Genomic DNA, 18,386 nt, shown 5'->3' with positions numbered 1-18,386 from the left:
TCGGCTCTAATAATTCCCTCTGATGAGTGATATAATTCAGCAAATCTAGAAAGCTGAAGTGGATGTGCTGTAGGAAAACATGTTTAGGATTGGTTTCTCAAGTGATTTGTTGAATCTTTAAGCAAGTTGTTAGTTTTCACATAGGTTCTAGTTTAATAGGATTATATGCATTAAAATTATATGTTGCAATAGTCACAATAGTTTATTTAGTGTACAATAACACTGCAGATATTACTGGTATGAGCTTATTTCCCACCTGAAACTTGAGTGCCAAATCCTGCAATGCTTACTTATGCCTTGCAAAGATGAAGTTTCACTGAAGACAGTGGGGACCTGATCCTTCATTCCAGACTACCATTTTTAGACTTCCATTGAAATCACTGGAATTACACTTCTGTCAAACTGGTGTAAAGAAGTGATGAATCAAACCTGGAATATTTGCCTTGCTAAGGACTGAGCAAGAATTATAGGACTGGGGTCACAGATAGAAGCAAATCAATGTTGTGTGTACCAGAGTGTGAAAAAATTGACACGTTTCAGAGCAGCAGCCGTGTTTGTATTCGCAAAAAGAAAAGGAGGACTTGTGACACCTTAGAGACTAACAAATTTATTTGAGCATAAGCTTTCCTGAGCTACAGCTCACTTCATCAGATGCAAAACTGAAGCATTTGTAATTTACATATCCCTTCTCTCAAAAATGGCCAAAGTAGTTCTCTTCCACTGGTTATTTTTAACTCACAGTGCCATCTACAGATTAAATATAACACATACAACTCAAAGCTTTTGTGATAGTTTTGCTTCTTAGTTTATTATTCAGTTTTCTCCCCTTTCATGTCAATATCATCTTTTTACAAATTTTTTTCACAGAAGAATTTTATAAATAACTTTTAATTGTGATAATGACAAGGTTTCGGTGACAATCACTGCAAGATTTCCTCACACCCTTAAGCTTATGCAGTGAGCAGGTTTGGCCAGCAACAAAATAAAAACATTAACTGCCTGAAATAAAAACATTAACACTCTTCTGTAAGTGTATTAATGGCATACTCACTCCTGGGTCTCGAAGTACCCATTTACACAGATTTTTATTTTGAGCCTGTTTTTTTCCTTCAATTCCTCAGTACAAGAATGAGAAAGACGAGCACGCTGTGGGCTTGAAGAAATGTCCTCTAATCAGCGAGATGACTCAGCACTATTACTCACATCACATATCCTTTTAGCTCTGGGTTCATGTGCATAGTGAAAACAGGTGAGGATGAATGGGCCATAGAACTCAGCAAGGTTTCAACAGGCCTGGATTTTCACTATAGTATGGCAGCTTTCCTAGTAGACAAATAGTACTAGACAGTAAACGTGTTGTGGCAGAAGCTGTCTTTGTGTGTCTTATACAGCACCAAGTATATAACTAGCCCTTAAGATGACAATAGAAAAGGCAAGGAGGAAATGACCATTCACCATATTCCCCTTTCCCCATAATCCAGCTTTGGTCATGCAGTTGTAAAGCTTGTGCAAATATCACTGGCTAAAAGCCAGGCCTGCAGCTCTTGGCTCTGCTAAGTAAATATGACATAATATATAATTTAGCACTGTTTGGCTCCAATGTACTCAGGACTATATATTTAGTTTTAAAAACATAGTAATAAAACCCCAAGTTATTCTTTAATTCTTTCTGAACTACAGTGTACATGATGAACAAGATTTGTTTTCCCTATTTTATAGGCAACATATGTAAAATACCTCCATGGATTATGTTACTCCTGTAACTTTTTACTATGAACATTCTAAAGGTCACATTTCATTATTTCCCTCAGACAAACAGTTGCATAACATGAAGGATCAAGGTCAAATGACAAAAGAAGAGATGCTTTTGATTCATTTAGGTGACTGTCTTCTTCAGTTTTGATTCCCTTTTCATTGTCCTCTAAGAAATGATACGACAGATTGTGGATATATTTCAAAATGTGTCTGTAGCATCCAGGTGTGTTCAGCTGTAATGCAGACACCCTGAAGCTGCATGTCTGCAGCCCATCCTTAGCAAGCCTTTCATGGTACCACTGCCCAACTTTATTATTGGGATACTTGATACTGTGTCCAACCATTGGAAGAACCACCTCAAGGAAAAAAAGAAAATATATGTGAGCCACAAATGTGTTTGAAACAAAACCACCACTTACCCCTTTAAAATTTAAATTCCTTTATGTTTTAGGGCCTGATTCTGCAAAGAAGCCACCTTGCTTCCACACCATAAAAGCCCAAGCAAAGCCATGGAAGACAGTTATTTGAGGCTTAGACTGAAAGGCACAGAAGCCAGTCAAAATGCCAGTACTCTCTCTAATAACAGACTACAAACATACCAAATTGATTGTTTTCTGGATTGTTCTGAGATATAGAAATAGAGAATATGTTAGTATTCTTTGTGAGTCTCCAAACCCTTGTATCTTCAGCCTTTTCATACCCTGACCTTCAAATACTCTTGAACGCTTCTCCTAACACTGGGGGATTGAAATAAAATGTTTCAAGAAAACTAGAATTAGTAGTTTGCTAACACTCAATTGACAGTAATAGTGCACAAAAAAGCACATCCAACCTAGATAATATTGCCCGTATGTTCAGTACACATGAGTGAAGACTTTCATCTCTGTGTTTGCTGTGAGTCCAGATTAATTTCTATGCCCATTTTCCATAAAGGTGCACTCTGAAGAGAAATAAAACTGCACCTGTTAATTAATCAGATCTATTTTTAAAACAAAAATTATCTTCATTAACTCATAAACCCCTGAAACATGATTTTTCAAACAAACTTACTTGGTGTATTGCATATTTGTTAGCTGACTCTTCTGGAGCAGTTACTACGTGAACCTGGTATAAAATGTTTAAAAAAAATACTTATAGCTTGACAAATAGTAGAAAAACTAGATTATGAACCAATCACATATTTGTATTAATCCCAGCCTCTATTAAAATTAAGAATTCTAAGGCTGTCTGACTACTCCAAGGAGAAACTGTTTCACTCAACAAAAAATTAGAAGTGTTTAACACAAAGTAATCATTTTATTAGTACAAGGCCTTGCATTAAATAGAAACTAAATAAAACTAATGTTAATTACTGCTGTATGAACCTACCATTATAGTTCTAATATGCTTACCCACCTCAAGTTCATGGTGCCAATGTAATTTCATGCTAGAAGATTGGTTCTCATGCTAAATGTGAATGTTACTGCATAAAACTCCATTGTTTAATATTAAATTTTATAGCTCAGCTTTCCACTGAATTTGGTCTATTCAGTTTATTAAACTCACTCTTTTTTTTCCCCCCTAACATTTTGGCAAAAATCACAAGCAGCATAGGAAGCTATTGTTTTAGAGCTCTGAAAATTATTTACAGTGACCTCTAAGCTGCTCTAACGCACAGAAATATCTACAAGAAATTCACTCTTCAACTAAACAATTTGGGTGACATGCTGGCTATGTATGTGCCATTGTGCACACCATTACAATAGTGCAAAAATTCCACAATGGTGCTGATACATAGGGGAAAAATAGCTGCCTTTTAGGTCCTCCATGACCAGATCCACAGAAGGATGTAACAGAAAATAGCTTAGAGGCATCATGTATGAGTAACCATTCAGGCCAAGTCCAGGTTCCTACAAACACCTTCATACATTCCTATTCTTGCCATGAATACACTGAACAGTCAGGACGGAAAAGAGCTTTTATGGTGTATAGAGCATGTATGCCTATTTGTGGGGAGTTGAGGGCAGGCTAAGCCACTCCACATTAGCCAAACTAAGTAGCATAAATGGGTTAGAATGTTTAGCTAAACATAAAAAGCAGAACTCCTATATCTTAACCTATTTAAGAGTGTTAAGCTAACTTTTACAAGAAATATTTTGTAAACTCACTCTATCATTCAGAGAAGAATTTTCACCAACATTATCTTCAGAGAGGACCAGATCACCCTCCATTACTTTTGAACCATACGTCATAAACCTAAAAGATGCAGCTTCATTCCAAATTTTACTGCAATATGCATGAACGTAGAATATACGCATGGAATGAGGAATGCTGAGCCATCCTCGGGTACAACCCTCGTGGTGTAAACCATAGCGATTCAAGGCGCGAAGCAACATCTTCTCTCTTACTTTAAATTCGGGCAACATTGCCAGGGTTCCCTTCGCATCATCTGAAATAAACAGAAATAAACGTTGGAACAACCATCTGCTTTCCAAGTTTAGTCTACTAGAAAGTGAAAAACTTAAAAAGAAGGATAAATTAAATCAAATGAGGAAAAGGATGTCAGACTCATTTATTTACACTGGTTTTTATTGTTTTGTTTATTATTCCTTGCCTTTAACTTCTCATGTCAGATAAATTCCATCTTATTTACCTTGTAACCTATGCTAATTAATTCAATTTTCTGTAATTTACACTAAATATAAACTAAACTGGCTTTACTATGTTCATTACTTCAGTCCAAAGAGTTTCTAGTTCCTTAGAAATAAAAGCATAACACATCATTGCTAGCAGGGTGTTCGTACTAGCAGGAAGAGAAATTGTAAGAGAATTGAAAGAGAATTGTATTCCTATCAAAGAACATGAGGTACTCAGACTTAGGCCTACATTGTCAGAAGATGGACCTCCCTTTTGGAAGCACCCCCAAACCTACACCATTATTAGCACTTGCATTGCTAAGTACCCCGATTCATCAAAGCAACATAAGCACCAAGTCATTTGAGGGAACACATTTTGTAGCAAAAAAATAATGTGCTTGTTTTATTTTGTAGGTGCAAACTGCACTTCACAACAGGGAGTCTGAGCCTCAACCTGGGTAGAAATGTACACCTTTGCATTCATATTTCCTGCTTTCCTTTGTAATTTTATCCAGATTTTTGATTTGGTGAGAAGTCATTGTGTAGCCTTTTATTTCTTGCTTTGGGAAAAGATAAGCAGCTGTTTTCAGAGTTATCAATGCCTTTTCATGCATCATACAACAAACTACAGTACAGAAGGACTCATGGCTCTCTTCTGTGAAATGAAGCACATCTGTACCCCCTGAAGCCACATACCCTAGCTGTTCGGGCAATATACAGCGATAACTGGATTTACAGACATGAGAGATTTGGGGTCAAGAGTGACTTCAAGATTTCTGACTCTGGGAGAAAAGTTAGGGTCTGAAGAATGGTTTCAGAGTAGCAGCCGTGTTAGTCTGTATTCGCAAAAAGAAAAGGAGTACTTGTGGCACCTTAGAGACTAACAAATTTATTTGAGCATAAGCTTTTGTGAGCTACAGCTCACTTCAACGGATGCATGCAGTGGTCTGAAGAATGACAGCAGAAAGAGATGTGACAAAATGGGGCATTTTACTTAGAAGACAGATATTAGTTTTTGAAAATATGTTTCAGTGAAGAATGGAACTCAAGAAAGGAAGTAGGTGAGTCAGAGAGAGAGAGTGGAGGGAGATGAAGAGTTGAAAGTCAATTACACAGACATTATGGCCAAAGTTGTAAACAAAGGCTGTGATTTTCAAAGAACCTAAGAGAGTTTGGCACCCAACTTTCATTCAGTGTCAATTGTAGTCGGGCTCCCAACTTTCGTACACTCCTTTGTAATTCTCAATCAAAGAGAATATGATAATTCAAAAGAAGAGAGGTGGAGGGCAAAAGCAGAACACAGCCTTTAGGAACTTCTCATATCTTTTCCACTATATAGATGTAAAGCCTCTACCAGAAATAAAGATTCTCCACTGCCCTGTACTTGGGAGATGGTAGCATTTTACACTCACTTGCAAGGTGTAAATAATTACACACGGCGCAAGGCAGAGGAGAATCAGAACCCAAAACATTTTGAGATGCAAAATTCCAATGCCCTCAAGAAGCATGGAGCGATTTATTACATTGTGAATTTACATAAAAGAATGAATCAGCTACTGGCAAAAGCAGAAATAGTATGAAAAAATATGACTATTAAGAATAATTTTAAGTGACAAAAGAATTATTAACTCAGGCAGTATGCAGCAAAACCATCACCCCCCAAAACACACGTTCCAAATAATGACAAAAACATTTTAAATGTGGAGTTTACCACTTTGAAGAAAATATCTCTTTGCCTGGTTTACAGGATCATCTGTATCTTCTGGTGTGAAAAACAACTTCACAGCTTTTACCTTTAAAAAAACAACACACATGAGGTTATTGTGTTTTAATGTAACTACTTGTTCGATGAAAAAGACAACCACATGTCAGTTCTGTGATAGGATACCATATAGCATCTCAAAACTCTGACCATTTCTTATGCATGATGGCTCGAACTCTCTCCTCTGACAGAAAGTCCTAAAATGTCACAAGTTGTGAAATCAAGTGCCTACTGTATTCTCCCCTTGGAAGGAAGGAAGGGGTTGCAGTCAAATAGAAGGGATGGGAACAGCCTTCAAAACCTACAAAGGGGAAGGTAATGATGCAGGGAGTATTATTTTTTTTTTATAGGTTTCCAGCTGGAAATCTTCCAGGTTGCAAGGTGAGCATGCCGCCTAAAGCAGTAGCACTCTGGTTCTACCTTGTGGCCCCCAAACAAAGCCCACAGAGGCCTAACCATACAATGTTCACATGGAGGGGCTCACACACCCTCACACAGAGGGGACAATGATATGCCTAGGCTGTGTCTACACAAGATTAGATGATATGTTGAGAGAAACACCTGAGCATGGTCTGTATTACAGCTTCCATTATTTCTACTACCAGTGGAGCTAGGTATTTTGCAAGTGTATATAAGACCCTAGTTGCTTTTCCCCTCACCTGTCAGTTTCAGGCCATTAGTACCTGTTTTCCTGCTCATTTGTCCCCATCTACACCAGGCAGTGCAGCAGAGCAAGTGCCTCAACATCTTTAGTAAAAAATTACCAATCTGCAGCAAACTAGTCACATTAATTTCTACCTTGCCTGAACTCAAAATTTTGCACAGAGTGTAAGTTATTTTGGTGGATAGCATCCTGTGGGATCTAACAGCTTGATTCTCTTTGCATGCAGGTGTAACTATATTGACTTTTATTAAATTTCTCAGATTTAGATCAGTGTAACTGAAAAGGAAAATCAGATCCTATATATCTAGTTCAACAATAACTTCTGATACCATGGATCTCATTCTCTACAGCCTCGTATCTTGTACGATCATTTACCTGTGCAAACTGCCACACAAGTTACATGACAGAGAAGAATCAGGACCTATGTCTCATGAAATATTATTTGAGAAATTAATTCAAATTGGCTTGCAAAGAACAACTTATGTGGAAAGAAGACTGGCTGAGGGATGGTAACCAAGGGATAATGAGAAGCAACAACATATTGAGATATACAGATACATCTACTGGGATCTTAAAGGGTTTGGGTTTTAGATCTGGTCTTACTTAATATTCTTGCAAAAAATTTTTTAAAAAAATCTCTCCCAGTGTACTCAGCTCAACAGTCTGAATATTCACAAGTTAAAGAGCACTTATCATCACGAACAAACTGGAAAAAGGAACTTTTGATTTACATTGTTCTGAGCCTAGTATTAAAAGCAGATGTCTTTATGTAAAATTATATTATTTATGACAATTGCAGTGTAACAGCCCCACAAAAACACTGAAAACTACTTTCCACGCTATTTAAAATAAATAATGTTTAAGCTTAATGTTAAAATTAAACATTTGTTTTGTTTAAATGTTAAAACATTCATGATTGTGACACAATATGGTTAAATCATGGTGGGAGTTGGTTTTGCAGTCTCCTACAACAACACTCACACTACTACTGCTACACATTGAGATCACCGTTCAATAGGATGGTAGCCTCCAATGTTTGACTCAGACATGCTAACTGTAGCCATGGAAAAGAAGTGGACTAGTCATTTGGATCATGAGGTGAATTATACCATTTCTTCATTCAGCAAAGCCAGTCCAATTTGATCTGTCTGAACATTCTGTCCATGCCCAAATCGCTGAGGTCCAAAGTAGTTTACAAAACCTTTTGTCTACAATTAAAAAAGAAATCAACTGGTTAAAACATGAAAATATTAAATATTCATTAAAACCATAAGGTGCATATTTTTAAAGGTATTGCTCTGCTTAGAGTTGGGAGGACTAAGTAACTTAGACAGCCAAGTCCCATTTTCAAATGTGACGTAGGCACTTAGGTCTGGTCTACACTGTGTGTGTGTGTGGGGGGGGGGAGAATCGATCTAAGATACGCAACTTCCGCTACGAGAATAGCGTAGCTGAAGTCGACGTATCTTAGATCAACTTAGAATCACTTACTTTGCATCCTCGCGGCGCGGGATCGACGGCCGCCGCTCCCCCGTCGACTCCACTTCTGCCTGTCGCCCTGGTGGAGTTCCGGAGTCGACAGCAGAGCGATCGGGGATCGCTTTATCGCGTCTACACTAGACACAATAAATTGATCCCCAATAGATCGATCGCTACCCACCGATCTGGTGGGTAGTGTAGACGTGGCCTTAGGAGCCTAAGTCCCATTGACTTTCAATGAGAGGCTGCTAAGGCACAGATCCTCAAATGATTTCAATGGGAATTAAGCACTGAAATACTGTTGAGGATCTGGGCCTTAGGCTTTGCAATGGTGAGCAGAGCAATGCCTGAATATCTTTAAAAATCTGGGCCTAAATATGGCAAATGTTAATTTTGTTTCAACTCTTATTCAGATAATGATTACAATCAGAACGTATACTAAAATGACAAGAGTTTACACTTATCGGTATACAGCAATTTATAAACATTAATGAAATAAGCTTAATTACATCCCTTTAAGTATCCCCATTTTACAGCTAAGAAAACTGAGTCAGAGAGAGATTAAAGGGGACACTTTTTAGAAGTGTTAAACATCACAGCTTCAAATGGTATCAATGACAGCTTTAGGTGCTCAGCACATTTGAAAAACCAGGCACTTAATGACCTGCCTTACCAAATACACACAGGATGTAGCCAGGAAGAGAACCCAGAACTCCTGAGTCCCACACCTCTGGGACTCTCATGCAAGCTGAATAAATAAGCATGAAATCAAACCAAACTAGAATCTTTCTCCATATGTATGTATAATCACTTCACGATGAATCCTACTAAAGATCACGTCAAAGAGTTGGTATTTTCCCTGAGCAACGCCAGAAATATTTACTCAGGCAAAGTTCACAATGAAGTCAACGGGAGTTTTGCCTGAGTAAGCACTGTGTACAAAACGAAGCAATGGCCTCATCAAAACAAACATATAAATAAATAATTGATATTGGGCATTTTTTTAAACACAACTTATTTCACAGAAGAACTCCACCTGCAAAGCTATTACTATCGTAAAGCCCAAGAGCAACTGCATTACTGATGTGTGGGGATCAGAATTTCCTAGTGCTTTGCTGGCCACTACCTGTCTGAGTAAAATTGAGCCAGTGAGGTCACGATCACATGACCCAATGAGGGTTAATTTTCTGGAAACCAATAAATACACAGAGCAAGGTGAATGTGAAATAATGTAAGGGCATTTACCTTTCAAAAATACATAACAGGAGAAGCTACATAGGTATAACCTTACTTAGGTTGCATATGCCAGTGTGTGTAATTAAGAGATAAAATCCTTAAGCTGGACTAAATGGAACAAGTCTTTTCATATTCTGGCAATAGGTTAAGTCTAATAAAACAGGACCAAATACAGGCCATGTTCATTTTTCAGGAAGAGTTGCACCATAAAAAATATCCCTCAGTTGATCATCTTCTCCTGTGCATTGTGAAGTCAAAAGAAGGAAGGGCACAGAAAAGAAAATTAAAGCAACAACTGAACATTTCTTTTGTTTGTGAAAAATAACTTCCAATAATTTTCTACAGTATAATTACTCTTTTGAGACAGGGTACTTGTGGCACCTTAGAGACTAACAAATTTATTCGGGCATAAGCTTTTGTGGGCTAAAACCTACTTCATCAGATGTGGGTTTAGCCCACGAAAGCTTATGCTCAAATAAATTTGTTCATCTCTAAGGTGCCACAAGTCCTCCTCATTTTTTTGCTGATACAGACTAACATGGCTACCACTTTGAGACAGGGTGTTTCTCAGTTTGGTCTTTAATTCCTGACTTAATTATTTTGCAAAAAATTGGTACTATGACCATTATTCAGAAAGACTGAGAGATGGGAAAAGCGATTAATGTCAAATAAAACACTTCTAAATAAGCTAATATGTTTTCCCTTTTCCTGACCTTCTACTTTTCTGAGGAATTTAGAGATCCTGGCTTGTGGCTCAGGAAAGCATCTACAAAGGGCTCCATCAATTTCTTATCACTTTCTTCTTCTGCTGTTTTTTTTTTTAAAAACACAGTTATTTATCCCATCCCCTTTCCATGAAAAGTCTCTGCATTTTTGCTAATGCAGCCAAAGTCTATAATTGTTTGGCAGGTATTACTCTATATTTTCTACCTGTCGGAAGTCAAAAGCATCAGCTTTCTGAAGATACAAATTTTCTCCATCAGGGCCAGCCTTAGGCCTCAGCAGCACAGGTTCATACAGATACCCCATATCTGTCAAATTCCCCATCTGTTGTCCTGTACTATTCTGGAACCAGAAAGCTGTGGCACAGAATGAACTCACTACCTGTCCTCCCTTTTTGGCAAGTTGCTCTGTTCCTGGTTTGTTGAACCACAGAGACTAATGATCAAAGGGCACACAGCTTCTATATTTTAAAACGAGTGGAGATTGCAGGTAAGAGGTAGCATGAGAACCATCTTGTTCTGAAAAAACAGCATGATAATTTTTATGAGGCAAAAATATTTCCTTGTTGAAAATGAAATCATGGCATGGCATCTCTTTTTACCTTAACATTTTCAATTGCTTCAGATATTCTCTCTTTCAGATCTGCAGAAAAGTCATTGCTTTGAGGTTTTAGATCTCTCACAATTATATCAAAGTGGTTCCCCTTCAGCTGACCGAGTCTAAGGTGCTGGCACACTGAATGGATATTATACACTTTCATTCCTTTTTTTTCAATTGTGCTTCCAATTTCTTTCAACCTACACAAATGATAAATGGGGAGTTTATGAAGAACTCTTGATAAGACATTCCAACTGAAAAAAACAAACGTTTCCTTCACAAATGCTTTGTTTGCCTCAGCACTAATTACATGTAAAACTAAGATTCAAAAATACTTGTCATTCAAAGGTTTTCCCTTCGTCTTACTTGAAATAAGTCACAGTCATGCTTACTGACTAAGCATTTAAAATAATTTGTGATCTAGAAATTAACCCCTTATCAAATGATGCTTAGAAGTTAATACAATTAGTTTAACGGAAGGTTAACAACAGTCTATGAGTGAAAAATTATCATCAGGTGGATTTAATGTTATATAGGGGTTTTCAAATTTTTCATAACATGGACCACGTTTTAATAAAGAGATTGTCTGATGGACTACCTCATTCCAATTCATAATCACATGGACCATCTTCCCTCTTATTTGTGATTGAATGACATCTTTGTGGTGACTACAGCAGTGCTTTCATGGGAAAAGCCATAACCTCCCCCCCTACTATTACTATTAAAATTAAGTGGTATTTATAGTTTCTTTAACGCAATTTAGTAGCTGGAAACGAGGAGAAGGAGCCAGCATCATGTGACCAAACAAAACTCTGCAGACCATCAGTAAATGCTCCCTCGTGGTCAACAAGTCACAGTCTGAGAACTGCTGCTCTTATTACAGAAAAAAGTAAAAGAAACAAAGAAAAAAGAAAAAGTTCACAAATGTGTTGCAGATAGACAATTTCTCCTTATACATTCTAAATTTATAATCTTATTGTACTTCGCATTTGGAAATATGGAGGTAAGTAAGAAACAATTTGCCAAAGTCGGGACAAAAGTAAATTCTAAATAATGCACAAATAGCACTATTAAATGTTTTCCTTTGTTTGGTTTTGTCACACTCTCTAGGTAAATAATATGAGTGAGTATATTCAGTTCTGTTAGCTCTATAGTAAACATATCCAGGATCAAGCTCTTAATAATCTATCTCCTGTCTTCACCTTTTTGCAGTCAATTTTCTTGTGGTCTTAGTCCTGAGCCACAATGAAATTGGCTTTGCAATAATGGGAGGTTAAATACAGCTTATTAAGGGCCTACCAACTGCAGTATTTATCCACAGTAAAATTCTGCTCCAACTGGTCTTAAAAACTAACAATACATAATAAATTAGCAAAATTTTGCATTGATATTTAAATCTATAAGCACATATGCATAAACAGTACATATAAGCACATATGCATAAACAGCTTGCTATCTCTGGAGGAAAAAAAAATCTACATTTACCAATATACTAAAGTAGATTATAAAAATGTTATTCAAAATTCAAGATCAATCCTGCCGCTCTTATATACACAAAACTTCTCTTGACTTGAATGAGTGTAAGAACTGAAAGATTAAGAGGCTATATAAAGGCCAAATATTTGAACTGTCAGTTGTGTTTCCAATTACAAGCATGTGCATGCAAACCCAAGGAGAGAATCAATGCTCTGAGTTTGCTTTTATAAGGCTGACCAGAAGAGAGTAATAGTGTTTTAGAGACTTCTATAGTACAGCCTTTATTCTTGATGAAAAACAGATTTTAAGGGATCAGAAAAATGAGAATGAGAAATAAAAATTCAGTACAGTCAACCTAGAGACTGCTTCTAAGATATTCAAGTTACTCCATTTTGGTGAATGTCCAATGAAGGCTATAAACACAAATCAACCAAAGTGTCTTTAAATATTTCTGAAGTACCAAATTAATACTTTGAATACAAGGATGATCATTTTCAATTGAGCTGCAATTAAAAATTAGCTAATATTTGAATTAATGATGACTTAGATGATGATCCTGCATAAACTTATTACCGAGTGCAATGCGCTACTTATCATAGTAAGCAGTACATTTAGTAGTAATTATTTGCAGGATCGAACTAAGACCACAAAGAAGGGATGTTCTTGTGGTACCAAAAGGAAAAAGGACCATACATTTCCCAATCCCTGGTGTTCCCAGTATTTATTCAGCAACTAGCTCCTGAAGTTTAACTTTCCTACAAAGTTTCAAGATAGATGTATCATTAAATTGATATTTTAATTTCAGATTTCTGTTATTAGGGAAGGTCAAGCTACACAAAAGACCAATCTTTTTTCCTCTCTTTTAAAGGTAAAATATTTCTTTCTTTCTTTAAAAAAAGAAAAACAAGTTTCCTCTTTGGCTTCCCCTTTCTTACTTGTGACAGAAGAAGATTTTTGTCCTGTTTATGACAACACAGAGAAATCTGAGCTCCAACACTGTAAATAGCAAAATCCCATTGCAGTGGCTTCTGCTCATCAAAGGGCAAAAAGGGCTAGAAGGGAAAATCTGTCATCCTCCTCCTTAATAGGCTATCTTACCTCATCATATTAAACTCAGGCCTATATGTGAAGGGAGACTGCTGGAGTCAGAATCATGGTTCCCCTCTTATGAGCTGTTTCCTACTCTATGGCTGTCAAAGTATAGCAGAACTTGCCTGATATAGCTTTATGTACTAAATCTCACCAGTTAGAGTGCTGCTCACTCCCTATACTGTGTCAAGATCATTGACTCTCTACTGAGGAAAGGAGTACTTGTGGCACCTTGGAGACTAACAAATTTATTAGTCTCCAAGGCGCCACAAGTACTCCTTTTCTTTATGCGGATACAGACTAACACGGCTGCTACTCTGAAACCTCTCTACTGAGGGTGATGGAGACAAGCCACTACCTAACTTGCCTCCTTTAGCAGGGTCACAGATAACTTGTTTTATCGGGGGAGGGGGAGCTAGATTAATAATAATAAAATAGCTATTGAATAGTGCTTTAATAAGTAGTTTTATACTACGACAAAATTTGTCCACTTTTAATAATGTGAGATAAATGAGCTTCTGTTCCAAACTCAGTATCTCCTTTATTTATTAATGTAATCCCTAAATTTCTGGGGGGCTAAAGCTACCTCAAGCCTTCCATTGTCTATGCCCACACTCATGGGAAAGAACCTGCTGTTTCAGAGATCATATAATACTGGAGAGAACCCTTACAGAGAAAAACTATCACTATTGTTGGTCTTGTGGGGCATCTACCCACATGCCTTCCCCTCTCCTGATCCAACAAGTGCTGACGTGTCATTCATACTCTCTGAGGAGAAAGGGCTGTACGACACAGTCACCTTTTCGGGTGACATGCAGCTTCTACTGTTCATTTCCTGAGGTTGCAAGGGGTGGCACATCAGTGACCATGGCTCTTTTCTCCATGCTGGGTTACAGTAGCAGTTCCTTTTCTTCACTTCACTTAGAGAGGGACTAAGAATTTTGGGATAGAGGGGGTTGATGGCAAGTTGCACCCTCTCCAACCACATATTTACATCAGGCAAGCACTGTGCTGGCCTGAAAGACAATGCCAAGAAGTAGAGGAGAGAGCAACTTGGCCTGGTTCTCCTATGCTGGGTGATGGCATGTCCTTAGGGAAGACAGCCCTTCGTCCCCCAGGACAACTTCTTCTGATGACACAAAAAGTAGATTTTGATATTCAGTGTGTCCCAGATGCTGCACCCTGATTAGTTCACTAGATCATTGGAAAGGACAGGGACAGCTCTCTGCAACAAGCAAGAATAAGAAAATATATACTTTTTTCCTCTTAAAGTCCAAGGCTAATCCAGTGTCAAACCTGATATTTCCTAGTAAGAAAAGCATTAAGTCACAAAATAATTGCTCTAAGCAGACTCAAACATAGGAGGAGATGGCCCAATATAATAAGATTGGTATTAAAAGGTGTTTTCACATTTATTAACCTATTCCAAAGATGAAATTGCTGTATGTGAGGAACCAAGTTTTTAGTACCTCTCAGGAGTCACTTTTTTCACAACCATAGCTTGGTAGGTGATGGCCTTTTTGTCTTTGATGCCTGTGTAACTGAAGTCTGAAGGAAGCACACCAAGTTCAGAAGACAAATAGCTAATTGCTTCTAGTGTTTCCAGATTTTCTTTTCGAAGGGTAAAACCTGCAACGAACAGCTCAAAATTATTAGAAATCCACCATTCCAAATTATATTGGCAACTCTGTCATCATTAATGGGCTAGCTGCTATTCTTTAACATTAGAACAGGATAGGATTTGGTAAGAACACAATCAATTGTTCTCAAAACTAAACTATAGGTAGAGGAAAAAATGTTTTTGTATTGAAGATTTAGATGGTGATAACTGATGCTCAAAACTACAGCTACTAGAAACCATAGTCGGCCATAAAAGCAACAGAATTTTCAGTGCTCAGAAGATGCAAATCTCTTCATATAGAAACAATCAAACAAAGCAATTTAAAAAAAAAAAGACATACTGAACATTTCTAAGACAGTCTGTGGATTTAATGTTGGGCCTACAAACCATTCTTCTAACAGGAACATCATTCTGCAGATCAAAAAATAATGGTTTTAAAAAATGAAATCAGAAATCAAAACTGGTCTTATTATAAAACTCTGAGAAATAACCTTTCCAATTAATGGTGGAGCTTTAACATCTAACTGATTAGGAACACCTAACAGAACATCCAGAATTATTCAGGTTATTTTAAAATGAGAAACTATAAAGCATGCAATTTACACAGGGAAAGAGGTTGCACTGAGGGTATTTCAGCCATTTCCACTGTACTATTTATTTAATTCACTGCGGTAACTGGATTCATCTCTCACACCAATTTTACAGTAATTCAACTCCACTGACTTCAGTAGAATTATTCCTGATTTATGCCTGTGTAAATGAGAAGAGAATCAGGCACTCTGTACTCTTTTAAAAAACAATTATTACAAAACAATTAACCAAGGAAACTATACAGCATTATTAAATATTTACCTGTATAAATATCTTGTTTTTCCTGGCAATCCGCAGCTGGCCTTTTCCTGGACAAACTCTTCTCCCGAAACCTTACTATTATTGCTACATTTTGCTGACCATTTAAGTCTGTCACAGAAAAAGACTTTGTTTCTACAAGTTTTCCAAACTTCTGACTGACAAAATGGTGGACTGCCTTTCTGTGCTCCTTATTCCCATCAGGCTTAAAAGAAAATTTAGAGTTTTCCAGTTTTGCATCTAAAAATTTTAAAAAATCAAATGCTTCCTCCTCAGACACTAGTTGACAGAGCTGTTTGTAATCAGTGTTTGCTTTGACAAGAATTTCATTATTCTTTGTAACAGTCATTAAGAAAGGAAATTTCTGTCTAATGGCGCTGTGTAAATCAGCTCGATTCCTCTTGTCAAGGACAGGCCCCAGTGAGAACTCGGTGGGATGAGCGGCTGGATCATATTCTGAGTCCCACCAATCTTTTATGTTACAAGCAAACTGATTCAATAGTTCATTCACAGACTCGTCTAACAAGGAGTCCAATGTACCTACTTCATGGTGCCCACCTTCGGGTGCAGTTCCAGCCACGTGCTCTGTGCTGCCTTTGGCTGGTGACAGGCCCTCTACTGGAGCATGACTGGGGCTGTTGAATGGACCTAGCACCTCTTCTCTGCGCAGCTCCAGAGGCTCTGGACAGGACCTGCAGGGGCTCTGTGGACAGCAGCTTTCTGGGGCTGCAGGCGTGTCACCGAGTGCACGAGGAGTCTTGGCTGTGCTCTCGCTAAGCAGCCGCCCAAGGGTATCAATTTCTGTGACGATAAAGTCATTGGCAGAGGTTTTTACGCTGCCCTGGAAGCCGGCGTGATTGCTCCGCATGCTCAGCACACCCAGCATGGTGCCAGTCCTGCCCCGAGGCCACACACCTGTGAGAGAGTGCACCAGTCATCGCACAGCGGCCAGAGGACCCCCACATTTCCCAGGGGTTATTGCGGCTTACCAGCTACTAGCGGGGCCTCCTGAAACAAAACATTAACACAAGGGGTACCACTTCCCATCCTGTGGGGGCAGCAGTCAGCGACCCTGGCCCTATCCCCTGCCCTGTGTGCGAGGAGCAGCAGGACCAACAAACCCACTCCTCCCCCTGCCCTGTGCATGCGAGGGGCAGGAGCCAATGAACCTGCCCCCAACCTCTGCCCTGTGCGAGCAGGAGCCAGCGAATCTGCCCCCAAACCCTGACCTGTGTGGACAGGAGCCAGCGAACCCACCCCCTGCACTGTGTACCTGGTGGGCAGAAGTCAGCAAACCCAGCCCCACCCCTGCCCTGTGCATGTGGGGGGCAGCAGACATAGCACAGCGCAGGGCCTGGATAGGGGACCATGAGGTGAGGTGATGCCCCCATCCGGGGAGCAAGAGGTTCCCAGCTCCTGCCCACAGGGGGCGCTGCCGCTATCAGCCCGGTGACAGTGCCTTGGGATCAGCCCTGCAGGGATGTCAAGGTTCAGGATAGGCCCTGGGCTGTGTCTCAGCCCCCAGTGACGGGCGCTGACCATACCGCACTCGCCTGCCCAGTGGGGGTGGGGGGAGTTACATCACAACATACATGAGGCTCCTTGGTGCCATCTTGGCGTGAGAGGTGTGTGGGCAGTGTGACACATAGCAGACAGAGGCGAGTAGGCCCAGACAGTGAGACCGCCTGCCCCGGGCAAGTGATCCCAGCAGGAGGGGTCCTTCTGCGAGCCAGACCCTGCTCTCAGTAGCACTAATGTGTGTGGGGGTTGGGCTGGAGGAAGCCTGACTCAGGGCTTGGCTTCACTTGCGAGTTACAGTGCAATAAAGGAGCCCTGGGCGCACTAGCTCACTACCCGTCCACACTGGCAAGGCACGTAGAGCGCTCTGACTCCGCGGCTACAGCGCTCTGGGACTCCACCTCAGCGAGTGGAATAACGTTTGCTGCATCCCCGCTGGAGCGCTGCGGCGCCAGTGTGGACGAGGTGTTGCATTACTGCGCTCTGATCAGCCTCCGGAAATGTACCATAATCCCCTTAAATCAAGTGGCCACTCTTGTCATTGTTTTTGAATCGCTGCAGGAATGCGGATATGCCCTTTGAAAGCTCCGTTTCTGACAGCTGGCTGCTCCGAGACAAAGCAACCATTAGTGTGGAATGCTGTGTGAGAGAGAGAGGCGGGGGGGGGGGTCTGAACTTACAAGACAGCATGCTGACATGCTCTCAGCCCCCCCAAAACACACTCTCTCTCCCCCCATATACTCCCTGTCACACTCCACCCTCCCCCCCGCATTTGAAAAGCACGTTGCAGTCACTTGCATGCTGGGATAGCTGCCCATAATGCACCGCCCCAGTGCCGCTGCAAGTGCCGCAAATGTGGCCATGCCAGTGCACTTGAAGCTGTCAGTGTAGACAGATTGCAGCGCTTTCCCTACTGTGCTCTCTGAAGGCTGGTTTAACTCAAAGTGCTCTACATCTACAAGTGTAGCCATGCCCTCAGGCTCTGCCGTGAGTGAGGGCCAG

General features: G+C 39.7%; 1 protein-coding gene across 3 annotated transcripts in view; it reads right to left on the bottom strand.

The window, feature by feature from the left end:
- Positions 1-599: 599 nt before the first annotated feature.
- The window catches only part of PUS7L (pseudouridine synthase 7 like), a 21,222-nt gene continuing 3,435 nt past the window's right edge, over positions 600-18,386 (bottom strand). For 2 of the 3 annotated variants that reach the window (XM_073328008.2, XM_073328007.2), the window contains 8 exons: positions 15,870-16,781; positions 14,866-15,025; positions 10,836-11,031; positions 7,906-8,004; positions 6,082-6,163; positions 3,903-4,183; positions 2,806-2,859; positions 600-2,111 (listed from right to left, as the gene is read on the bottom strand). In XM_073328008.2, the coding sequence (XP_073184109.1) occupies positions 1,782-2,111; positions 2,806-2,859; positions 3,903-4,183; positions 6,082-6,163; positions 7,906-8,004; positions 10,836-11,031; positions 14,866-15,025; positions 15,870-16,752 (2,085 nt within the window). In that variant the 5' untranslated portion in view covers positions 16,753-16,781 and the 3' untranslated portion in view covers positions 600-1,781. The remainder of the gene's footprint in view (positions 2,112-2,805; positions 2,860-3,902; positions 4,184-6,081; positions 6,164-7,905; positions 8,005-10,835; positions 11,032-14,865; positions 15,026-15,869; positions 16,782-18,386) is intronic. The other variant, XM_073328011.2, reaches the window with a different exon arrangement.

The sequence above is a fragment of the Lepidochelys kempii genome, chromosome 1 (genome assembly GCF_965140285.1).
Source record: "Lepidochelys kempii isolate rLepKem1 chromosome 1, rLepKem1.hap1, whole genome shotgun sequence".
Classification (NCBI taxonomy): Eukaryota; Metazoa; Chordata; order Testudines; family Cheloniidae; genus Lepidochelys; species Lepidochelys kempii.
Note: the sequence above shows the minus strand (reverse complement) of the source record. Positions and strands in the feature narration are given on the sequence as shown.